The sequence below is a fragment of the Cinclus cinclus genome, chromosome 20 (assembly GCF_963662255.1).
Source record: "Cinclus cinclus chromosome 20, bCinCin1.1, whole genome shotgun sequence".
Classification (NCBI taxonomy): Eukaryota; Metazoa; Chordata; class Aves; order Passeriformes; family Cinclidae; genus Cinclus; species Cinclus cinclus.
In genome coordinates this window covers 10,087,080-10,112,236 of record NC_085065.1, presented here as the reverse complement: position 1 = coordinate 10,112,236, position 25,157 = coordinate 10,087,080, and the positions used below count along the sequence as shown (strand labels likewise).

At 49.7% G+C, this 25,157-nt stretch overlaps 1 protein-coding gene across 1 annotated transcript; it reads left to right on the top strand.

The window, feature by feature from the left end:
* The first annotated feature begins 203 nt into the window (after positions 1 to 203).
* On the top strand, positions 204 to 24,523 carry RGS9 (regulator of G protein signaling 9). The gene is made up of 17 exons (XM_062506053.1): positions 204 to 266; positions 5,920 to 6,016; positions 8,522 to 8,572; positions 8,738 to 8,844; positions 9,312 to 9,363; positions 10,400 to 10,458; positions 10,854 to 10,930; positions 12,331 to 12,412; positions 12,767 to 12,838; positions 17,061 to 17,090; positions 17,711 to 17,772; positions 19,932 to 20,045; positions 20,917 to 21,032; positions 21,579 to 21,666; positions 22,173 to 22,311; positions 22,942 to 23,027; positions 24,352 to 24,523. The coding sequence occupies exons 1-17, from the start codon at positions 204 to 206 to the stop codon at positions 24,521 to 24,523; spliced, it is 1,467 nt and encodes a 488-aa protein (XP_062362037.1).
* Positions 24,524 to 25,157: the final 634 nt, after the last annotated feature.

The following is a 25,157-nucleotide window of genomic DNA, read 5'->3' as shown; positions in this document are numbered from 1 at the left end:
CCCAGTCTCTCCGCGCTCTCCCCCGAGCGCCCCCAGGCGGCCGCCCCACGCCTTCATGCAAATGAGCGCGGGGCGGCGGGTGCTGATTGGCTGCGGCGCGCAGCGGTGGCGCCGCCCCCGGCGGGTGGCGGTGTGCGCAGCCAGGTGCGCCCGGCCGGGGCTGCTCCGCCGCTGTCCGCTCCGCACCGCTCCGCACCGCCACCATGACCGTCACACGGCTCGACCAGGGCCAGCGCTACCGCCCGAGGATGGCCTTCCTGAAAAAGGTGAGGGCTCAGCAGCGCCGGGGACAGCCGCACCATTATGGACACGCCGGGGCCGCGTCCGGGCGGGGCGATGCGATGCGATGCCCAGAGCAGCGCTGGCGGTGCTTTGGATGATGTGTATTCACAGCATCTTGCTCGGACGCGGCTCCCCGGGCCACCTCTGGGCGTGTGGGGCCGGAGGGGTGGCAGCCCCTCCCCGGGAGTTTTGGGGCCATGACCTGTTGCAGAGCGCTGTGGATCCCAGCTGGCTCGGGAGGTAGGCTGGAAAGGCAGCGTGTGCTGAAGTGGTGGAGAAAATAGGACTGAAATGTTATTTATCTGTTGTAGCTTATCTCAGCTGAATGGTTCCTTTGACACGTTTTCTCCCTCTTCCAATTTTTTTTTCAAAGTCCTTCAAAGCCGCGTCCATTCCCAGGGAAAAACCCATCATCTGCAGCACCAGGCCACTCAGTGTAGCTCTGGTCCAGTCGGTCCAGTGTGTGTTCCCAGTGCTTGCAGCTGATGTCCACGTTCAGAGGGTGTATTACAGCCAGCTGCCCTCTTTCCGCCTCCTTCCAGTTTTTCAGAAATGAGTGTATTTGTGACCAGAAGCAGTAGGAGTGGGATGAGGAATGCCCACGCTTTCGGGTATAATGTGTAATTTTGTAAAGCATTTGGTGGGCTTTTTCTGTAGCGTTCATTCAAAGCATAGCCAGTTGTAGTGTAGCTGATATGTCCAGATTTTCAAAAGCAGAGTGTTAAGCTAGCTTTTCTCCCACCCACCTCTCGTGTTGAATGGAATTAACTGAATTTCCAGTGACAAGTACAACCAGCAAGTTGCTGTTCGAATTGTAGTTAGCTTTCCTCAACACCCACAACCTAAAGAGGATTCCAGGGATAAAGGGAGGGGAATCTGGGGATATTCAATGCTAAGGTATGAGCCTGGCAGTACATGCCCTGTACTTACTACACCAGACGAAGTAAAGAGGGTATTTTCTTTGGTGCTATGTCTTGCAGGGTAAATTTGGCTGGGGAGCCCTTCCAAGGGAAATGCTCCAGGCCAAATTCTATCCTGAGTAATACTCGGTGGAGTTGCGTGCGGGGGTGCAGAGGAGAAGCTGTGTGCTTTGAGAAAACAGCTGCCTGCAGCTGTGCTTCAGCTGCTGCGTGGGAGTGCAGCAGTCTCTGCAAAGTGCTCTGAGTTCCTCAGGTGGGCAGATCAGTGAAAAGAGGGAATCGCTGTTACAGAGTGCGCACAGCTCACACTGCGAGCAGCCGGGGTGGCTGAGCACTTCCAGTGCTTTGCAAGGGCAGGACCTGGTAGCAGTAGGAAGGGAAGCTCCGGGTGGTCGGTGAAAGCCCTTGACTCTCATCTCTACTCTCATTCCTGCTGTGTTGTTCCTGACCTTGCAGAAGCCGTGTTGGGAGCCTCTGCTGTTCCATGGCAATGTCTGTGTGTAGACAGCCACATCCTCAGAGCTGCTTGCTGCTTGCCAGGCACCTTTACTGCCCATGGCAGGAGCCGAGGATGCACCCAGCGAGCACCTTACAGGCTTAGACCCATGAGGAGCTAAAATCCTAGAAAGAAGCTTTGTTAATTGCTTAAGCCGGTGCTCACGCTTTGCTGCCAGCTGACACACGCTGTGCCTGGGGTGCTGCAGCTGCAGGGAGGGATTCCTGCCGTGCTGTCAGCCCTTGGGCCCCTGTGCTTTCCCAGCTGCCATGCACCTACCTCCTTGTGCTGCCTTTCCAGCATGAAGCTGGTGTCCACAGCAGCAATCCTGCCATGGGGCACAGGGAAAGGACAGGGGGTTGCTGTAGGGGTGGTGGGCAGTCCCCTGCTCTTGCTGTGAGGCTGCTCTGAACGGGCTGGATGTGCAGCTTGGTCTTTATGGATGAGCTATGAGGGGATCGGAGGCCCCGGGCCCCTGCAACACCTGCTCATCAAGCTAGCACTTAGGTTGTTTAATTCTGTCTCTCCCCTCGCTTCTAAACCATCTTGCCTGGAAGAAGAATGACCCAAAAGTCTGTTGGGATATCAAGCAAGTGTGAAGTGCATTTTGGCTAGATGCTGTGAGGACTTGGATGAACCCAAGCTCTTTGTGCCTGTGCCTGCTCCAGCAGCCAGATTTGGCTCTGCTGGGCATCAGCTGGCAGAGCTGGGCTGTGCTCTCCAGGAGCTGCTGGGCTGGGTATTTTTCCTTGCTGTGCTACACGAGCTGCACTGTGACTCACACCTTGTGGGTAGGGTTGATGGATGCCTTCTTCCTTTGCCTCCTCCTCACACTGGTCCCTGGTGGCTTTTCCCAAGCTGTGCAGCAACCAGGCAGGGACTGTTCCAGGGTCTGCAGCATGGCTGGGGGCTTTTCCAGCCTGGCTTTGCTTCTTCAGGCTTAGGCTTTCCAGCAGCTGCTGGCTCTCCTCTTCCTGGGCATTTCCAGAAAGGTGTGAGCACCTGAACTGTATTTTTTGCTGGAATCCAGTAGACTCCTGCTAAGTGAGGCCCTGGATATGGCTGAAGCTGAGCCTTAGGCCAAGCTCAGCCTCATCCCATCCTCCCTTTCCCTGTTCCAGGCTTGGAGATGCCAGTGCTGTATCTTTCTCTGGAAAAAAATCCCCTCCAGACTGGGAAGAGCCAGCTACAGCCCTGCCCTCCCCACTCACAGATTTACTTCCTTTAGCCAAGGCATCACTCAGTGGGAACAAGCCACTTCTCCTCAGCTTTAATTAAGAAAAAGCAGGAAGTTTTAGGTGGTTAACAATGGATTTTTTTCATTTCTTCTTTTTTCAGATCATCCATCAATGTGCAAAGCAAGGTTGGTAGCTGTAGATCTAGTAAACAATTGAATGAGCCTTCAGAGGCCAGAATGGGGATAAGGACTGGACTGTTACCTTGGAAATCAGAGCAGGTAGGGCTGATCCGTGCAAACATCAGCAGGCAATGAGGGGAGCTGGAACCAGGCAAATGTGATGGAGAAAGCAGCAGCTCTTTAATTATAGCACCAGACCGTGCACTCAGCTGGGAACTGGAAATTCCTGCTGGGAAAATTGATCTTTCTTCTGTCTGAAGCAAAGATGCCTCTGTCTGGGTTGATGCTGAGGAGGGCTGAGCTCCTCACCTTGGCAGTGTTTTGCTGTTGCATTTCTGAGTCTCAGCACCTGGAATTTGTTTTCTCTGCATTGTGGATGCCCTGATCCTGGGGAGCTGGTGGGTCCCAAAGGGTAAATCTCAGGCAAACAGGGATGGGACCTGCACCAGGGTAACCCAGCCAAGCAATCCATCAGCAGTGGTCTGCCCCCACTGCTCCATGCTATAGGAAAGCATCCATCCTCCTTCTCCAGAACCATGGACACCCCATCAGCTGCTGGCCATTTGCCTATCCCTGGGGCTTCCCACGGGCTCCTGAAATCCAGTGATGTGTTGGTTTTTTTTTTTTTTTTTTTTACTTTATGGCAGTTTGAGTTGCACTCAGTGAACTGAACCTGTGACTTTGTGCAATCAGAGGAAGGACAGATAGCTTTCCTATTGTCTCCTCTGTGGCTTTCAGGGTGAGTTCACCTCCAGGCAGACATTCCAGCTGATCTGAAGGGAGATCTCCATGGGGCTCATGCCTTGTGGTGTCTCTGTGCATGATGTGAGCTTGCCCTGAGCCCAGCTCCTTTGACAGTCCTGATATTTACCTCTGTGTGCATCTCCACCCATCAACCAGTCAGGAAGTGGCTTCTGGCTCTGCAAAATTCAAACCAGACAGCTCTTTCCTGGCTGAAAGTGTGACAAAATGTGCTAGAGCCCTTAGCAAAGCAATGAAGTGTTCCTGCTGTGTCTGAAGCAGCCCTCCTGGTCTCCCTCTGGCAGGCTGGCTCTGATAGCAGCTCCTGATCACTGTAATCCATTGTTCCCTTGGGAGAAGAGACAGAGGCTGAGTTTTGATCAGCAAGGTAGATGGTTTGCAGCCAGAGCTAGGCACCCCCCAAGAGCAGCTCCTCGCTTTTTAATATATTTGTCATTTCTCCAGTGACAAGAGGGAGTGTGGCAGAGCGTGAGCACGACGAGAGTTGAAGCGTTGCTGGTTAAAGGAAGGGAACATGCTGTACTGTGGGGCTCTGGGGGTTTCTGAGCCAATTCCCTGCTCTCAGCTGGTTGAAGATGTGTCTCTTGAGCCCACCTGGAGAACAGCAGCTGCGTGCTGGAGCAGGATGTGCTGTGCTGCCTGCCTGGAACAAATCCTGCCTGAGCCTGGGGGATCCTGGTGGGCTCTGCTGGGTGGTCACAGCACTGGGACAGGGGGATGAGCAGGGCTGTGTTTGCCCCCAGGATCTCTGCTCTCTGTCACAGAGACTGACTTCCCAAGGTACCTGTGTTTGCTTAGAATCCCATTTTCCTAAATGAGTTGCCTGCCTCACCTCATCCCACACATTTGAAATTTCTGAGGCTGAAATTGTGGGTTCTGTTAAAAGACTTCAAAAATGTCTTCATATTCCATTGCTTCTGGTCTGGTTTTGCTCTTTTAAAATATTTTATAAGTATTTTTTACAAATATTTATGTTAAATTCCACCAGGCTTCTCCATTCTGGCATTATTTTGTCGCTGCCTTTAAAAGCAGTTGGAAAATCCAGTTTTACTGACAAGCCCAGAGTGTATCCTGTCACTACAGCTTAAATCCTCACAGAACTTGGCAAGACTTGGGACCAAAGCCACTGTGGTGCCTGTGAAGACAATACCCTCCATTATGCGTGCATGTCATCAAGTCATACTGGTTAAATCCTCTACTCTCAGTTTAAAAGCTACAGCCTCACCCAAAACAAATGTGTGGAGAGACCAAATTGGTCCTGTTGGACCAGTTGTGATTTACTATCCCTGGAAGCAGAAGACAAAAAGAAGAACATCTTCCCCAAAGCTCTCATGGCACTCAGATAATCAAAAACGAGGAGATGAGGAGTGTGGCCCAACTCCATCCATTTGAGCACCGATCCCAAGTGAAAGTAGAAGCTTTGTGTTTTTGGAATGGTGCTGGTAGGAAGACAAAGAGGAGGAAAATACCTTTGAAAATCATTATCTTTTAAAAAAGAAATAAAGCTAATTGGGAATGAGAAATAGAAGTTGTCTGGCCCTGAGTGTGAGACTCATCCTCTGTTAAAAATGAGTCACCAGGATCCCTGAGGAATCCCGGGCAGGAGATGCTGCCAGATCTGATGGGAGATGCCAGATGGGGCCAGGAGATGTCCCTGCCCCATCCCTGGAGGGGCTGAGAGCTGCTGGGTGAGTGCAGCCCTGCACAGGAATGGTCAGAAAGCCCCTCACATACCTCCTTTGCACCTCTTAACAGAAGCACAGATTTTGTTCCCTCCCCATTTTTCTAAGTACCCAGTGAGTCAGAGAGGAACCTTTATGGGTAGCAGAGATTTTGTTTAGTTTTTTTTTTCCTAAGCTCTCATGGAGTGTTTCCATCCTGTCCCTCCTGTGCTAGCCCTGGCTGTGTCTGTGTCCAGTGGCAGTGTGAGCTGCCATGGGCTGAAGGTGACATCTCTGGTGCCAAAGGGAGCTTCAGAGAGGGCTGTGGCCACTGCAAGCATTGCTGTGGCACACCAGTGCCCACCCCTCTGGAATGCTGGTTCCCAGTGCTCCCTCCTGCCCACTCCTGAAATCCATCCCATCCTATCCTCTGCTTTGCAGATTGAAACACTCATGATGGAGATGCAGAACCCAGACACGGGAATCAAGACACAGACACAGACTGTGATGGTCACCAACATCCCCCACGCTGTGACAGGTAAGAGCTTCCCTGAGGGAAGGGACTGGGCTGAGTTCAGCAGAGAAAATCTGTGTGTGGTTCCTAAGGCCAGGGCTGCCAGTGCCAGTGTGCTGGAGCTCTGTTCCCAGTAAATATCAGCTGTACATCATTTGAAATGTACCTGCTCCCTTTATCTTGTTCTCACTCTGCCTCATTTCATTCCTACTCTTTGAATCAGACACAAAGGTTGATCCCCAGGCACTTTCAGCTGTCTCAGGGGGGGTTAACTCAAGTGACCTTGCCTTCTCTTAGCACAGAGGTGAGGACATGCTGCAGCCTCCATCCTCATGCTTCCAGTGAAGCTGGATCACAAATAAAGATAAATATTAAAATCCAGTTAAAACAAGCAGCCTGGAGGCAGACTGAAAGATGCTACTTCAGAAATGAGCAATAAGCAATTAGTCTCCCTTTTAATGTTTACTGCTAGTAATAATTTTTCTTGAGTAGGCAGGAAAAGAACAACATTTTCAACCTACTTCTGTGCCTGTAAATGACAGCTTTGCCTCCCTGGAGGAGGCTGAAGGAGCAGCAGACAGGAGCTGTGCTGTGTCATGTGGGGTGTTACAGGCAGCTCTTATCACAGTCTCCTTGTGCCTGCTACTCCTTTCACCAGGCAGTATCAGTACCTCTGCTTCCCTGTTCTCCAAGCCTCCACAAAAGCTCTTGTAGGAATCCTCTGCTATAAATATTCACACATACTCCATACCCAAGTTTCCTCCTCCTGCTTCGATCTTTCTTCCTTCGGCACTTTGAAATTCAGAACAAAAACTCCCACTGAAACCAGTGAGTTTGCTCCAGGCAAGTCAAGAGACTTTCTCCAAGGTGTTTGCAGAGCCCAGTGTGTCGTTTGCCCCAGTTAAAAAAAAAAAAAAAAAAAAAGAGGCTGCAGAGGCACTGAAGTCACTTGCCCATGAGAAGAGCCAGTCAGTGGAAGGGTCAGGAGAAATTGGACACATCTGAATGCTGCTCTCAGCAGCACCCTCCAGGCACTGCAGTGCAAACCACATCCTGGCTCACACAGCTATTATGCAGCTGAGCTGGGTGGAGGCTTTGCCTGTACAAAGGAGCTTCCCAGAGCTGTCAGGGAATAGTTAAGGCAGCACAAAGAGGAGATTCCCTGTGCTGGGGATGACGTCCCACGCAGATGCAGTGCAGGGGAACGAGAGCTTCTCTCGATGTCTGCCCAGTGTAAAATCCCACTTCCTAAAAGTCCAGTGGTGTCTGATGTGTTAGCACTCACCCTCATTGCGTGCTGTCTGCTTTACTCTGATTCCTTAATTAGAATTTCTGCAAGTTCCCTCTTGCATAAGTCATAAATTCTAGTCCACCTCTGAGAGGCAAGTGACTTCCACTCCCCCTGTGTGTTGGTCATCCCTCTCTAAATTGATATTTTTAGTGCTGCATGAATACTGGTTGGCTTCTGGGTATTGCAAAAGAGACTGATTCATGTTTGATGAGGGTGTGGTGAAGATATTGGAGCAGGAGGTGCAGATCCATTGGAGAGAGCCTGGCTCTGCCTGTGCAGGAAGCTAAGTAGTTAAATTTAGTGAAAGTTGATAAAATGGCTCACAGATAAACCTCCATGTTAAATATGCACCTTTGGGGGAAAGTGCTTACAGAGGGAGCTGTCTAGAAATGAGTGATGAGATAATCCTTTAATTTCATCTATTTCAGGAAGCAGGCAGTAGGATAAGAGCTCTGAGCCCCTATTAGAAAGTTAAGTCATCACTGCAATGTCAAGAAAGGTCAACACCTCAGTCTGCAGTCCTAGGGGAGGTTTGGAGGAGAAGGCCAGCAACTGATTAGGGAACAAGTGCATTTTTGCCCTCTTTAAATGGAAGGAATTCCATGAAATTTGCACCCCAGAACGTAAAACTAAAACTTCTGGAGGTTTATGCTGCCTATGGGTACAACTGCTCACAATCCAACGAAAGAACTACCAGAGATAAAATGTGTGTGAATACAGAAATTTTGTTTCCCTTTGATTAACCCTGTAACCACTGCCACTTGGATCTGAGATCTGGACATCCCTTCTGCTCATTAAAGGACTCCTACAGGGTCAGTCACTGGTCTTCTACAAAACTGAGACAAGACTGTGCTCAGTGAATCTGGAGCTTCTTTGCAATAAATCTTACCTTAAGCCCTTTCTAAGCCACTGATGAGGTTTGGATGTTGCTCAGGCCATGTGAGCTGGTGCACACTCTCTCTGTGCCACCCCAAGGTCCCTGCCTGCCTCAGGCTCTCTCCCAGGGCTGGATGCCTTGGGGAGTGCCAGCATGGCCAGTGGGAGCCCAGCAGTGCCTCCTTTATTAATTATTTTTTCTGTGGCTCCTCGCATTTGAAAGCACGTTTGCAGAATGGGGGGCTGTGCCCTTGGAGGGATCCAGAGCACAGTGAGGAGTGAGGACTGGAGAGATCTCATTTCCACCCATGGATCTGGGCACACTCCTGATTCAAGAACCTGACCTTTTCTTTGCTTTGCAGGTAATGGTATAATGCAGTGGATTCTTCAGCGCTTGCAGATCACTGCAGAAGGTGGGTAAAAATGAGGAAATTGAGGCTTTCTCAGCTTTCAGTTATAAAGCATTAGCATCTCAAGAGGCAAAACCTTTTAGTTGAATCTCCCCTGCATAAGAGCTCACTTTTAATTCCAGTGAAGTGTTTCTGTGCAATGAAAACATCTGCATTCTCCATTTCCAGAGGCACTCCACCTGGGAGACCTGTTTGTCAAATATGGATATATCTACCCTCTTCAGGAGCCAAAGAACCTCACCCTCAAGGCAGATGGCAGCCTCTACAGGTTTCAAGTGAGTTGCAGCTCCTCTAAGCTGCTGAGAGTGAGTTCAGCATTAGTTTTTATTAAAAACAGGCAGCTGGGGCAGTTCCCAGGAGCTGTGTAGCTGTGCAGGAGGAAGGAGAAGACCCAGAGAAGTCTGCACAGAGAAGACTGAGATTGCACTTTACAGGGAAACTGTGATAGTTTCTTCAATGAAATTAGTGTACTTGTTCCATCTAAGAATAGCTGTGCTTTCCTCTAAAGAGTGTTCCTTTCCAGTTCTTAAAGTAGCAAATGGAATTGCTGGTTGGAAATAGAGCAGTGTGGGGGCACCGAATAACGAATATACAAAAAGCACAGTAATAACAGGATGGTGTCGAGGTTCATGGTTGGACTCTTTCCACTGCCATGGGAAATTGGGATTTTCCCGGTACTTGGCATGAGGAGTCCACGAGTTCAGGGCCTTTGTGCACTAACAGGGGGCTCCTTTCCTTGCAGACCCCCTATTTCTGGCCAGTGCAGAGCTGGGCTGCTGATGACACAGACTATGGTGAGTGGTGGCACTGCAGGTGTCCAGGGCTGTGGGTTTGTCACACAGTCCTGTTCCACACCTGCTCTTCATGTTCTTGTGCTGCATCTCTGCTTGCAATGACCAGCCCTAGCATTTTTTTTTTTCTTGCTGTTTTGTGAATACTTCTCAGAAGTGGTGAATTGAGTGTGTGACCATCCTGTGGTGGCATTGATGAGAGAAAGTGCTTAAGCTCTTATGTTTCTCTAAGATCCATCACACAGGAACATATCTGAATTACCTTGCTGGGGAGGAAAGACTTTAAACACAAGATTAGATTTCCCTGAGTAGTTAAGTGTGTTCCTGGATCTGAGCCCAAGGCTGTCTTCCTGTAGATTTGGATCAAGCCTTACATTCAGAGATGGTTCTGTCTTTTATAGAAAGCACAGTGACTTCCAATATCTCCTGACAGCCCTTTCCATACGAATCTATTGCTGACTTTATGGTGCTTTTTGTTGTAGAGCTGATAATGGATCTTAGGCTGATCAGGGGTTTGCTCCTGTGGGCTGTGCAGTTCACAGTCTGATTTGTCCATACCAGAGTTGTCCTCTGTGGCTTTTATCTGCATCATGCTGAAGGTCTTCTGAGGAAAAAAAAAAAAGGAAATAAAATCCCGTTTTAGATTGGAATGTTTTTATTAGAATTTGACCAAAAAAACACTGGCCCATGCTCAGAAAACTTGGAAGTCAAACTCTGAGGAACCTCCTCACCTGAAAAGTTTGTTCCAGCATCCCTTGACCCATGGAAGCCTGGCTGAGTTCCCAAGGGAAGGGTGGCTGCTGGCAGAAGGCACATGCTACCTGTTCTGCCTGGCTGCTCCCAGCCTGGGCATCAGTGACAGACCAAAAGCACTGAGTTCTTCTTTCTTCACTGAGCTTTTGTGAGCTTGGAGCTCATGCCTGGGAAGATACTGTAGCAGACAAAGGCTCCTGTGTTTGTAACATGGGTAAATTTATAATTATTCCTGGACTTGCTGGTCTAAGTATTACTGACTGCTGATTTGCTTCTACCTCCACAGCAATTTATCTAGCAAAGAAGAACATTAAAAGGAAAGGGATTTTGGAAGAATATGAAAAGGTGAGAAGACACTACACTTGTTTCATTACAAGACCCTAATTTGCTACAACTTTAGCCCTTTTTTGCTAATGAGTAGAGCACAGCAAAAAATCGCCTCTTCAATTGCATGAGGTGTTATTCCAGCAGTATCAAAAGCCAACATTTTTCAAGTGAAAAAATGACCAGTACAGAAAAGCTACTGTGAAGTCAATTATAATTTTAGCAGGGGTAATTGCTCTCCTTACAATGGTATTTTTGAACTGTTGCAATTCTTGTAATTACGTGCAGAACAATCCAGATTTCTTGGCTCAGTCACCAGCCTGGCCTCATTGAACTACGGAGAGTCAAGAAAATCCCAGCATGGGAGTGCCCTGGTCAGAATTTTCACACTAACTGCTTTTTTATTTTTATTCCAGGAACATTACAACATGCTCAATCAAAAAATAAACTACAAGTGGGATTTTGTTATCATGCAGGCCAAGGAGCAGTATAAGTGAGTTGACTTGCATTCCCTTGTTTGCATCACTGGGGAGGGTGTGAGGAGCAGAGCTTGGCTATCTTAGTGCACAGTTAATTCACACATTAAAAACACCAAGTGCAGCTCTAAAATGGCTTGGAGGGGAGGTTTAGGTTTTGCACTTGATGTGGTTCTGTGAAGAGCTGGGTTCTGATGCTGCAAGCCCTCACTAGAAATAGCTTCATTAACTCAGTGCTCTCCATGTGTGTTTGTGGATCAGACACTGAACTTGTTGGTCTGGGTCAGGAGTTGCTTGCACATCTCTCAGCTGAATGGAGTGAATCAAGAAGCAGTAAATGTTCCCAACAGGGACTTCTGGAGAAAACTGAAGTGCATGCATAGGTACCCAGCTAAAATGAATCGATTTTAGGAGCTGAAACCATCAAATTCCCAGGAAAGTTGGTGAACATGAGATGGGATTACTCCTTTAGAATCTTTCCTGCTCCTGTGGACTCCTCTTACCTTCCTTTACCTCCTGGCACAGCAGGCAGTGCCTCTGCTGCTCAGCAATCTCTGTGTCTTCCCTGGGATGGCAGCCAAGTCCTCGGAGTACAGCTCATCAGATAACTGTCTCATTAAACACGAGACTGTTGTTCTTGTAAATTGAGGTCAGACTTGGGCTAAGAGATGCCAAATGCAGTTTCAAAGTTAGATACCCAGCCTGTGTCTGGACCAGTAGATTAAACTTGTCTGAGGCTGTTTGATGGTGCTGCTGGGGCAGACTGGTGCAGAGCACCCACTCTGTTAACCACAGCAGGGAGACCACATGCAAACAGCCTGTTAAGAATGCTCCCTTCCTCATGCTAAGTCCCAAATTGTGCTCAGGACTTTTCTGGGAAAGAATTAGTTGGTCCAAGCCCAAACCATGCCTCTTCTATTTATTTGTGGGGGTGATTTGGGTTTTAGTGCCTGGGAACACTCCTCAGAACCATTTCCAGGTAGTTTCTGTGAGAAATGCCCCTGCTTTACTGAGAGACAGGGATGAGACATGTCCAGGATGTATCTCTGGGTGGCAGCCCTTGGATTCTGCCCAAGGACATTGGACAGGGATAAACATGAAGCAGCAGCACTGAGGGCAAGTCAGCAGAATGCTGCCAGAGGGCTGTGTGCCTAATCAAAAGGGGATGTGTCTGCTCCCAGCTCAGCTCAGGAAGATGATGATTTCTCAAAAGCCAGAGTCATATGTGGCCGTGTGAACATGATCTGCAGCCCAGAATTAGCCAGGGCAGGATGTGGTCAGGAGGCAGCATCAGAGCATCCTTGGTGCAGTCAGGCTGGGACCCAGGGGCACGGGAGACTGGAGGTGTGCCCTGCTTCTCATCCCACTGAATTTAGGAGGGCAAAATCCATGAATTCCCCTGTTTTTGGCTTTGCAGGGCAGGGAAGGAGCGAAAGAAGGAGGACAGGTACGCCCTGGACTGCCAGGAGAGAGCCTACTGGCTTGTGAACAGAACTCCTGTGAGTAGAGGGTGACAGGGTGACTGTAGTGACTCGGTGGTGCCCTCCCTGCAGCCATCTGGGACGAGCTCCCACGTGGAAAGGGCATGGCCCCTGGGCTGTGTGCCAGGGAAGGGTCAGCCCAGACCTGCTCTGAGTCCCCAGCACCTTTCCTTGGTTGCTCTCAAAGCTGCAAGGGACAGAGGTCCAGCTGCAGGACCCATGCTTGAAGAGGGGAGTTCCAAAATCTGGGGTTTCCCAAGGCACTGCTGGCTGGGAGCTGATGGCAGTGGAGGCCTGGAGGTCTCCTCTTGCATTTGTGTGACCCACAGCCTTTAAACCAAATGAGTTACAAAGCTTTGTTGTTCACCACAGCCGGGCATGCTGGATGTCCTCGAGTATGGATTAGACCGTGTGACAGATCCCAATGAAAATAAGGTAAACCAGGTGAGAAAGGGTTGGTTCCTTTTTTTTACACATCTACTGAATTTATCTGGGAGTACCCAGAAAATGTCTCTGGGGTTGACATTTTTTGGGCACTGCAGGCTGCGTGTGTCAGCTCAGCTCTAACAGCTTAAGAGGCCAGAGGTTGAAGCTCTCTTACCTAGGAGGTGAAGCCCTCAAAATAGGCTTTGGCAGCTTCTCCTGACTTGAAAATATTTTTGTCAGCTTTCTTGCCATACCAGTTAGTGTGAGTGCTTGGCTGCAGGACATGTTTTCTTTGCTGGTGAAACTGAATCAAGGAATCCTCCATCTCCAGGTGCTCATTGCAGCCTTTATGTTAGTGCTGAATGAACTTTGTGGGGTGTAAAGGGTCAGTGCAAAGATCCAGGTTTAAAATAAAATTACAGAATACCTCCCAAAGGGTAATTAATGTGTGGTAAGAAGATGAAGTTGTCAGTGTCGTGGATAGGAGACAGAATATTGCCCAAAAATTCTTACTGTGGACCATGAAGAAACAGAATCAATGAACAGAGACCATGAGGGCTGTAACTGGCTGAACTGGTTCAGGGTCTGAAATCACATGGATCCAGTCAGTGGATGAGGAGCACAGGGTCAGGGGCAGATAAACCAGAGAAGGGAAAAAATGGCCATCTGCACAAAACTGGGTGCATAGACTGTGGCAGATTTGGTTTCCAGCTGCAGGTCTGGATGCACCAGCACAGTGGAGATGAGTGTTGAGATGATCTAATCCCAGAGTCAGGATTTGCCTCTGCAGGCTCTCAGCTGGCTGAGAGTAGGGAAAGGGTGGCTCTGCACTGAGCAGGAGTGTTGGGGTGTGCAGAGGCAGCTGGGTGTGTGCTGGGGTGCACTTTGCAGGGTTGGAGAGGCAGATCTTCCTTGCCCAGAGCTCTGGAGGGAGACTGGGCTGACTCTGCCCCGTGCTCAGTGGCCAATTCCCTGCAGAGGATTCCTGGGATCAGCCTCAGCCTGTCAAGCTCTGTGCATGGAGCACTTAGGGAGGAGTGAGGGTGGGATCTGCAGTGTCCTGGTCCCAAGCAAGCTCTGCACAACTTTGTGTTTGTTCTTTACTCCCAGCTCCTTCCAGGCATCCACCCAAAGCTGTTTTCAGGTGTTTATGAGCTCTGTAAATAGGGAACAGTGCCCAGGCAGGCAAAAACGCCATGACCATCATCTCCCCAGTGTGGTCAGGAAGTCTCACACCGAGCAGAGGAGCAAACAGATAGCTGGGAATTAGCAGATATCCCAGCTCTTGTCAGAGCTGGTGGCCTCAGCCATGTGGCTCTGCTCCAGACAGGGCTCTGGAGCAGGTCCTGGCTGGCTCCCAGCTGGGCTCTGTAGCCCCATTGCCAGGGGAGCACAGAGCTGGTGGCAGCAGGGCATGACCAGGGCAGGCAGAGTGTCCCAGTGCCACGGGGTGTCTCGGGGGTGTCAGAGGATGTGGAACAGCTCGTGGCACTCACTTGAGCCAGACTGAGGCCTTTCACTAATTGCCATCTTGATTTGGAGCCCGCAGGGCTGGGGAGCTGATCCGCAGTAATTGCGATAAGTCACTCGTTAAGGGCATTGCAAAATTAATCTGATTATGAGAAACGACTCTTTTGTTCCAAATATGATTTCCCTCCAAATGAGGCAGAGTGGGTGGGTGGTGCAGGGCACTTTGGCACTGCTGCAGTCAGCAGTGGGGGTAAGGCTGGGTGGATGGTGGAGACAGCTGGCAGCGCTCAGTGGGACATGGAGAGTGCTCAGGGCCACTTGTAGCAGCACTGAACTGGGAACTGGTTGTGGGGGCACTGTGGGAGAAAGGGAGATGAAATGATGAGCAGCTCTGGGGTGAAATAGCTGAGATTCTTCCCAGTTACTGCTGATTTGAGAACTGGAAGGGGCTGAGCAGAGCCAGCACCTGCAGCCTCCCAGGGTGTTCAGCAGTGGGCTTCCCTTGGATTTGGCTGTAGTTCAGTTTGTGCCACTGTTCAGAGATGCTCAGCCCCTTTTCTGGGGAGCCTTGGCAAATCCTCTCCCCACCTGGAGCATCCCAGCAAAATCCCCTTTGTTTTCCCAGGAGCAGCTGCCCACCACGCTGGCCTCCACACAGATTGTGGCAGAAGGGGATCCTTGGTGTGTGAGGCATTTAAGAATATAAAATCTCCCCTTGTTTACAGATTTTTCTTCACCCACATATAATTTTTCTGTTGCAATGACATTTTAATTGATCCCTTTCTGTCTCTGTATAACATTTAACTCACTGTGTTCTTTTTCTCTTTCCCACAGCTGTTTGTCTTGTGTGTGTGGTGTGCTGCCAGCTTCTCAGACCCCTCTAGAAGATAACTCCACTTCTCCTGCCACGTGAGCTGCCTTCAAGCCACTGTGCCAGCACCCACTTCTACTTCCCCACTGCACCAGGCCTGTCTGAAGCCCCAGTTGAGAAAAAAGTGGAAGAAAATAGGGTTTTTAAAAATAATTTTAATGTGTTGAAATCAGTGCTCTAGCCACAAGTCCCATCAAATGGAACCCTTCAGCTGGCACTTGTAAATCTGATGAAGTTTATCTGGTTTATATCTGATTCCCCAAGGAGACAGTGAATTCATATTGTGCAGGAGGCAGCTGGCCTGGAGCAGAAACACAGGTCTCTAAACAGGACACTTTGGGACAGTAAATACAATAAATTGCTCTGTGCAAACAGGTGATTTTTCCCTTCCATTTCTGCAGTCTGTCTGAAACAATGACACTGTAGAAATGAGGGGAAGAAATGATGTCTATATGGAAGGTGGCCTGGAATCAGGGATGCAGCTAAGAGCAGAGAAGGGTGAAAACTATTCCTCCATCATTTATAAGGGTGTCCCAGGAGCTTGTGAATCAGCAGGGAAGGAATGTGAGCAATGATCCTGCTGTCCTAAAGCTTTTTCTCTCCCTTGATATTTCAGTCCTTTCCCCTTCTCACACAGGGGCCAGCACAGCATCTCTGCTGGTTTTTGCTGCCCTGTTTGTCTCTGCTGAGATGGTCTGTGCTGCCCACTCTGAGCTGGTCGTGGTATTCCCAGCAGGAAAAGCTTCCTCCCCTCACAATACCAGTGTGAGGATTTTTTCTTTTTTTTTGGTGTTCCGTTGGCCAGGCTGGGTCAGGGCTGGCTCTGTGGTGGTGCTGTAGAGACTGGGCTCATCTGCTGCATATCTGGCTCCTGCTGCTGAAATGATGAGTGGGCCCCTCAAAACTAAGTGTCAGCAAAATTTGTGTGATTTTCTGCCATGTGGAGAAGAGTTTCTCCCTCCTGAACAGGACTGGTGACAATGGTTAAAGTGCAAAAGCAGATCAGTGTCCCCACAGTGGTGTCCTCACAAAGCAGCCCTGGGAGAGCATCTTGCCTTTTCCAAAATAGAGGCAGTTTGGGGTGCAGGGTCTCTGGGGAGGTGAGGGGAGAGCAGAGCTGCCTGTGGCATTCAGTACCAGGATCTTCATCCCTCATAACCTGCACTTCACCAAGGCACTCTGCAGACCCCCACTTGCCACAGGGTTTGTTTGGTAGAATAATTTTGGGATGCAGGTCTTGACTGAAACGGGAGCTGAGGAACTGAAGCCCTGCCTGAGCCTTTAAATGCTTGCTGGGAGCATCCCTGACTTAGCTTGTCTTTCCTTCTTCCTTCTGCAGTTTATTCCACACAAAGTAACTGTGCTTCAAAGGAAGCTGTGTGAATAAACACCCTGCAGTTAATTTCTTGCCTTCGATTGCCTGCTCATTTGTGGATGACATGTAACATAGTCTGAGTTATTCAAATCACAACGTAAACACCCTTTGCACAGCAGATACTGCTTCTGATGCTTTTAATTGTGGTGTTTATATTTTGCAATGTGTTGGTTCCTGTCTCCTTTAGCTAATATTGAATGATCTAATCTGTGTCTCGTAAATGAATCTATTTTAGCTCCATTAGAATAACCCCTTAATTGAAGGCATACAGGCAGCTTGTGATGGGAGAAGCAATGCTAAACAGTAAATACAGCTAATGGGACAATTTACCATGTGGGGATGCCTTTAGCTTTGATGATACCCTGATTAGCTCAGCTGCTGTGTTTGATTTTAATTGTAATCAGAATTAATTGGAGAGCACTGCACAATGGCAGCCCTGCAACGGTGTTTCCATGTCTCAAAAAAAAGAAGCAAGCGTAAACACCCATCCCAATTTAATGATTTTTTAAAAATTTATTTTACAGAAAAATACTATGGAATTCTATAGGAGAGAGGTAAGTGGTGCTTCCCTCACTTCTCTGTGTTCATCCTGTATGAGTTGCTTACACCAGTGTGGCTCAAAGCCCTCTGTGCAGGGGATGGGCTCTTTGAAAAGCAGAATCCCTGCCCCATGGAGCTTTTATCAATGTAATTTCAGGACATCCCCTCTTACTGCAGGCAGCCAGCAGCTCTCCCAGTGACGGGAAGGCTCAGGCAAGGACAGACACCAGGGCTGAAATCCAATAGATCAAAATTAGTGGTGGGGAAATCACAGTGGTGCCAGCACAGAGACAGCCAAGAATCAATGATAATTGCATGCTAAATCATCCAGAGCATTTGTAGGTGCTGAGGATGGTAGCTATTATTCAATTTCTATATAATATGGGGAGTGCTTTTTTAATTACTTGCACATTGCAAAGTGTGCTTCTGATGTTTGCAGTAAACTCAGTGAAAACAGACTTTTTACTGAGACAATTCAGGGATTCTCTGGTTCCTTGGACATCTAGTAATTAGGGAAGAAGCAGTCTCTGCTGTAATTACCACCACTACCTGGGAGAGAACCTGTTTGAGGTTTAGGTAGGCCTTATCTTCAAACCTCCATGCTCCTAACCATGGCCATGTCTGATCCCCTCAGATCATGTACTATCAGCAGGCTATCTTGAAGACCAGAGTGAAGTCTTCTGTCTCTCTTGGAGGGTAAGTCCTGATTTCCTTCTGTCCACACATTAATTAGTCTTCAGTGCTTATCTCGTGATGAGCTGCTGAAGCTGTCTGCTCTGGCAGCTGGTGACTCAGCCAGGGAATCCATGTGGTGGCCCAGTGCTGTCTGGGCTGTGCTGTCTGGGCCAGGAGGCACGAGGCTGAGGTGGGATCAGAGTCCCAGGCAGGATGAAGAGGCTCTCTGGGAGCTTTGCTGCAGAGCAGCACCAGCCTGTGGGCTGAGAATCCCACTGAAGTCAGGAGATGTTGCCACTGCTCTGGGCCAGGCTGTGATGCCTGGGGGAGGCAGCTGCAGCAGGGAGAGGATCCAGCAGTGTGTCTGTCCTTCAGGAGGAGCAACCAGCTGGACAAACTGACCCTTCTGTCACTGCTCCCCACCCTGGGCTGGATTCACCCCCATGAGTGTCCCTGCCCCATGGTGACACCTCTGGTTATGTAATACTGGTTATTCTGTACTGGAAAGGGAAACAGCCTCTCCATGAACATCCAAGCAATTAATTAGCAGTTCCCCTTCCCAGTGGGAGTGTTTCCTGATCAGGTTCTTGATGAAGCTTCCAGCCCAGGCATTAGGCATTGGTGTGTTTGCCAGAGGCATTCCTACCTGGAGCCTCCCGTGCTGACCAGGCACCTTGAGGTGCAGCCCAGAGCACCTGCCTGGTTTGCACTGTCATTGCCACCAGAGATTCCTGTCACATCTGAGATAAACAAGGTGCTCAGGCCAGTTCCTTGGAGAACACAGTCTTGGAGGAATGAAATGGGTGCAAGAGAGAATCTTCTGAGAGCCACAACTTGCAGGGCACCAGTAGCTCTGCTTGTTTTGTCTGTCGCTGAACTCCCAACTCACTTAAAACTGCTGCCTCAATTCTCCAAACTGAGCTGGAGCTGGGGACACCTGGCTGCTTTCCAGGAATTTTGTGGTGCTTAGCTGTTTGGCAATGGGGCTTTTCTCTCATTAATTCTGGTGGGATAATGCCTATCACCCAGATGAAAAATCTCAGGAACTTTGGAACTCTGTGTCAGCTGCAGGGTTGGGTCCAAATTAAATTATTATTAATGAGGATATGAGAAGCAACTGGGCAATGTGCATGCTTCAGAGCATTGCAGTGATTTAGGACAAGCTGCAAAGCACTTCAAGAGCACACAACAGCGCTACCTTAGCTGACAGGTTTAGATTTGCTTGATCAGAATATGGGCTGGAGTGCCTGATGCAGGTGCTGGATGCCTTGGTATTCCCAGTGGGAAGGCAGGATGGAGCAGCTGTGTGCCAGCCCTGTGGTTTGCTCTGTGCAGGAGCATTGTATAACTGCAGGATCTGTGCCAAGGTGCCTGTTAGCAACAGGGCTCTGGACACTGCACTCCCAGCTCTGAGCACATGAAAGCACTTTGGCCTGGAAGGAATTTTAAATGCAGAAACCAGAGGGATTTGTTTTTGGTTTTTTTTTTTCAAGAATGAAAAAGGGAGGCAGGAGCTAAAATTCCAGGACATTAGTGAAATCGGTTGTAATTAGAAGTCTGGCCAAGCTAGAAGGTGGGAGAAGTGTTTGTCTGGTTCCTGATGGGAGAGAGACAGTTCTGCTTTGTGCCAAGCCCTCAGAGCCAGTCGCAGAGGAATGAGCCCTGTGGTAGGTGATGGAGGAAAGGAGAAGCTGGGATGAGCCCTCAGCATTCCCTCACTTTCCCAGAGCTCCCTGAGTTCTCCATGGCTCGTGGGAAGGCAGCAGAGAACCTACCTGAGTGACCACAACCCTTGTGTTCCTTTCCCTGACACTTCCAGAACAGTGCAGGATCAGGCCTTGGCCAGCTGAGAACAGGAGACAGGAACTGTGGCGAGGGCTTAGTCCCTCTTCCTTAAAATGAAAAGGCAAAGGGAGGTGATGGAAGAGTCTTATATCTCCTTGGACTTGAATTGACAAATTCACTGCTTTGAAAGACAGCCAGGAGACTTCTGTTGGGAAATGGAAAAGATTAACTGAGCTAATAAATCAACTTCTCTGAGGAGGCAGGGGCCATGTTCAAGATCCCTATGCTGAGAGTCCTGCACCTCTGAGGATATCTGTGGTCTGTTATTGGGCTATAAGGGGGCTGGCTGTCATTCTGGCTTCCAAATTCATATTTTGATTTTGGATTTGTTGCAGGATTGTGAAGTACTCTGAGCAGTTCCTCTCCAATGATCCCATCCTGTCTGGATGTCTCCCCAGCAACCCTTGGATATCAGATGACCCTGAGTTTTGGGATCTCAATGCAAAGTTGTATGTATTTCCGCTGTTTTGTCAGCCTGTGGTTTACAGTGACTTTTATGCTGATAGAAACCAGGAAAGGGAACCACTGATTTTTGTTGTGGTATCTGATCTCTGATGCTCAGAGAAGCGTTCCCTTTCAGACTTATGTTGAAATTTGGAATACTCCATGCTGAACTTTCAGCACGGCCTTCTTCAAGTGGAGCCTTCCTTAACATCACAGAAATTCCTGAGCTGATGGTGGGACTGTGCACTCAGCCCTTGCTGAGTGGTCTGATCCTCCCCTTGGATGAGTGAAGCCCACCTGAACTAGCACAGGAATGGAAAAGGACCAGTTCAGGCTTCAGCTGCTCCCCTGGGTCTTTGGTCACTCCTCAGGCTGCTCCCTTAGGAGAGGCTTTGGGTTGGAGGCACACACTGGTGGTCCATCCCTTCTCTGAGATCTCCCCTTTGGATAGGATTTGCTAATTACACGGTGGCATCTCAGGGCTTGGAGCATCCAACATCTCAGTGGTTCTGAGAGCAGCAATCCTGTTATGGACTGATTGTATCCCATTAGACATCCCCAGGGGATGCCTGCACTGAATGCCTTTATGAGAAGCAGAGCTCTGGGCAGCAACCAGTGCCTCCTCCAGGATGGGACTGAATCAAACCCCAGGGCAAGGCTGGGCTGCCACTGTGAGAGCTGCATAAATCCCAGTTAAATCCTCATCCGAGTTGTTTAATTACAACTTAGTGGGTTGACTTGAGGAGCTCGTTACACCACTCTGGAAAACAAGAGAATGCTGAGAAGTCCCTTGGCATTGCAGCAAAGGGCATTTTGGTTTTAATTAACCTGCTAATTAGGGAAAGCAGCGGTGCTGTTGGTTTTCTCCCCGCGCAGGGTGGAGGTGCCCACCAGGATGCGTGTGGAGCGATGGGCTTTCAACTTCAGCGAGCTGATCCGGGACCCCAAAGGCCGCCAGAACTTCCAGCTCTTCCTGAAGAAGGAGTTCAGCGGTGGGTGGGCAGTGTCTCCTGCCTTCGTCCCCAGGCTGAGGTGGCAGTGGCACAGGGCTGCTGCAGCCAGGGCAGGCGGTACCATCTAGTGGCATGGGACACACGGTACAGCCCGGGATGTCCCCCCGCGGGGAACTGGCTGCCAGGGTTTCAATGGCATTTTTAGGAAGGAATTCTTCCCTGTGAGGGTGGGGAGGCCCTGGTACGGGGTGCACAGAGGAGCTGTGTGATCCCTGGAAGTGTCCAAGGCCAGGTTGGATGGGGCTTGGAGCATCCTGGGATAGTGGAAGGAAGACTTTCAGGTTCCTTCCACCCCAAAACATTCCATGACTGCTCCCAGAGAAGCTGGAACTGGCTGAGCTCACAAGTTCTTAGAGGTGTCAGTGGGCAGAGAACAGGGGAAAGCTGTTTTCCTCTTTCAGTCACAGAAGAATTGGAGAGACTGGTTTGGGGCCAACAAATTGTGCCAAACAAATCCAGGAATTAATAAATGGGATTGTGTTTTCCTCAGTCTCACTCTCTGTCGATTGTGTGCTTTTTGTGCAGGAGAGAATCTGGGTTTCTGGGAAGCCTGTGAGGATCTCAAGTATGGAGACCAATCCAAGGTCAAAGAAAAAGCAGAAGAAATCTACAAGTGAGTGTGAAAATTTTCCACTCTTAAAGTCTTTGTGCGTGAGTCCCATCACCTTCCACAGGTTCTCATTCTCCAAATTATTAATTCTTAAGATTTTTACATGTGGGCCGTTTTCAGATGTGGCTATCTTTTGTCCCCATGTAGGAAAGGAGTTTTTAGAGATGAAAGTAGAAGGTGTTTTTTTAATATATATATTTACTTTTCCTCTCTGTTTTCTGTTACATTTTAGTGTTAGGATGTAATTTAAATATCGGCGTGGAACAGCAAAGTTTTTGAGGCTGCCACAAGCAAAGTGGGGAGAGGCTTTTTGCTTCCAGTGAGCTAAAATTTGGCTTGTATTATGTACAAGAGGAAGTGAGCACAGTCTCTGATGAAGAGAACATTGATTGCCCAAGACCAGGACAGCAGATTGCAGCGGGGAGCTGAAGGGACTTTTCCTTTCATGCATAGACAGGAATCTGAATTCTCCAGCTACTAATGGCACTGTTGATTCCTCCTCCTGGCAGGCTCTTCCTGGCTCCAGGGGCAAGGCGCTGGATTAACATCGATGGCAAAACAATGGGCATCACAGTCAAAGGCCTGGAGCACCCTCATCGTTATGTTCTAGATGCTGCTCAGACCCACATTTACATGCTGATGAAAAAGGTTTGTTGTTTGTTGCCAGAGCCTGAGGGGGATTCCAGCCCCCTCCGGGCCTTTCAGTGCCTTTGTGTGCTATCAGCTGTCCCTTTCAAGGGGCTCTTGTTTGAAAAGCCCTCAAATTTGCTGAGTTAAGCAAGTGCTGCTTCAGACATTTTTATTTTGCTGCTGCTGCTTCCCTCCAAGGCAGCCTGTCCCCAAGGTGGAGGGGGTCAGGTCCTGCAAATCCTGATTTTCAGTTCCAGCTTGGGCCACCAGCTCATGAACTGAAAGCAGCAGAACTGGACTGATTTTCACCCCTTGTTGAAAAGTTTGGCTCCTGGAATACAAGCTCCTCACCTTGCAGTGACTCTGAGACCCTGCTGGCTCAGGCTAAGCTTCATTCAGATCTTTTGATCTGGGTCTTACCGGTGAAGATTTATTGTGAGATGGAAAATCCTGAGAATTTTACAGCAAGATGAAAGGATATTGGTTTAAATAGCTACATTTGCCTGAAAGATGCAAAGTCCCTTGGGCTGCTGGGGGAGATTATCCAGTTCCCAGCCTCCCTGGCTCCTGAGCAGCTGTATTTGGTGGTGATTTTAATAAGGGTGTTTGCAACCCATAACTACCAGTTTCTCTTTTTTCTCCTAGTAGGACTCCTATGGCCGCTATTTAAAGTCTCCAATATACAAGGAAATGCTGGCCAAGGCTGTTGTGCCACAAGAGGGTGTCAAAAAAAGGCAAGTGAAACTGGCTGTAATTGTGGGGTTTGTTTTTCTTGTAGCAAGGGTAGAAAAAGCCTAAGTTGCAGCAAAATTGCTATGATTTAGATGTTCTCTTAATTAAATAAAATTTTGCACTGAGAAGATGCTTTGCTTGGAGACTGATGGTGCTGTTTATTCATGAGCCCTTTGGAAGTGGCTTGTGAACAGTCGGAATGGAGCTGCTGATTGCTCAGCTGCCTTCTCTGGTGGGTCTGCAGAGAAGGGCTGGAGTTGTTGAATTAATTCATGGCTCCTTTCCTGGAAGGAGAGAGCACTGCTGTCCTGAGCATGGGAAAACTCCTGCCCATGAAACACTGGCTGCCAGAGCAGAAACAGACCTAAGGTTTGGGATAATCCACAGGATCTGCTCAGCTCTGCCTGGACAGAGCTGCTCACCCCTGGTGTAAGGGAAGGTGACAGGCATGTGGGAACGAGCAGCACCCTGTGAGTGACAGCTGGCACAAGGTGGATAGCCTTGGAAATGGCTTTTTCCCAGGAAGATGAAGGTTATACAGCAAATTCAGGCCATTTGAACTGCAGCTGCTCCTACAGCTGAGTGTGCAGTGCCAGACTGGGTGGTGTTTCTTTCTCTGTTCCTCTTCCACTCATCAACCTAGTGGGCAAGAAAGAGGAATCGTGGACTTTCACACTGTTGGTTCATCTAAAGCCTGTTTGAAGTCAGTGGAAAAAGTCCTGCTGCTGGCTGGCCTGAGGTTTGGGCAGTTCTTCTGAGCCACACATCACGAGGTCACTGGCAGATGCTGGCTGATCCCAGTGATCCTGCCTTTGTGTTTGTCAGTGCTTGTTCTGGACCCCCCCAAACCTCAGCATCCCATTAACCTGGAGCTGGTATTTCATCCAGAGGTGGGTTAGCACCTGTTCCCACTGCTGGGGAAGGGGCTTTGCTGAAGCAGGTATTGGGTGAATTTGGGAGCATCACACACACCAGAAACATAGTGGTCCATATGGTCCACCAGAGTGGTCCCTGCCTTGATCTTCTTGAGGGCACTGGAGAAAATTCCACGGATGGGAACTGTTTGACTTCACGCTGAGTGTGAGTTACGTGCAAACACAACAAAGGAATGAGGTGGGTGGGCTCTGGAGTCCCTCAGGAGCAGGACTTTCACACTTCCAGCAGTTCTGTGTGTGACACTGAGTCACCCAGTGCTGTTTAAAGCATTTTGCACACCTTTGCCCATCTCTGTGTCCGAGCTTGCCCTCCTGGGTAACTTTGCTTCCCAGGGGGAGGTTTTGGTGCCCTTCTCCTCACTAACCCCCTCTCCTTGCTCTCTCTGCCCAGCACGGGTTTGTTCGGACGCCGCCACCTCCGCTCCAGCCCCAGCCCCATCATCCTGAGGCAGCAGGAGGAGGAGGCCAAAGCCAGGGAAGCCGCCAACACCGTGGACATCACGCAGGTCATGAGCAAGCTGGACCGCAGGAACCAGCTCCAGAAGGAAGCTCCTCCCAAGTAGGCTCTGAGCTCGCAGGGCGCAGGGAAAAGACAAGGCGAGGCTGGTGCTGAGCTTCGTCTCCCCTTCCTGAAGGTGTCAGTGCTGCTTTAGGTTTCCCAGGCTGGCTCTGCCCTCCGCCAGCTTCCCGCACGTTTCCATGGCTGCTGCAGAGCAGATGTGGCTGCCCAGGCAAGGGCAGGGAGTGCTGGCACAGCCGGGCTGCTGCTGTGCCAGGCTTGGGGTGCAGCACCCCGCACACCTCTGGGGGAGATACATCCCTTCTGCTGCCCCCACATCCCTTCTGCTGCCCCCACATCCCCCCGGGAGGCTGCAGAGCCCGGCTGCCTCTCCCTGCTGCTCCAGGAGGTGGAGATGGCACAGGGCATGGTAAAGCTGTGCCCCAGTGCTTTGGGTTCTTCCTTGGCGCAGAGGGGACTGACCCCGCGGGGAGCAGGGTGAGGTGACCCAGCCCAGAGTGTCCCTTCTGGCCTCCATGCCCTCGGGGGGCTGTGCACCCTCCCAAGGGCTGCATCTGGCACCCCTGAGAGGGGCACACCCCCACTCCAAGAGCCCTGCGCCTCCAGCCGGCACCAGGGACCAGAGGCAGAAGAGCTGCTTGTGGGAGCAGTAAGTAGCAGGAGCATTTCTGAAGGTT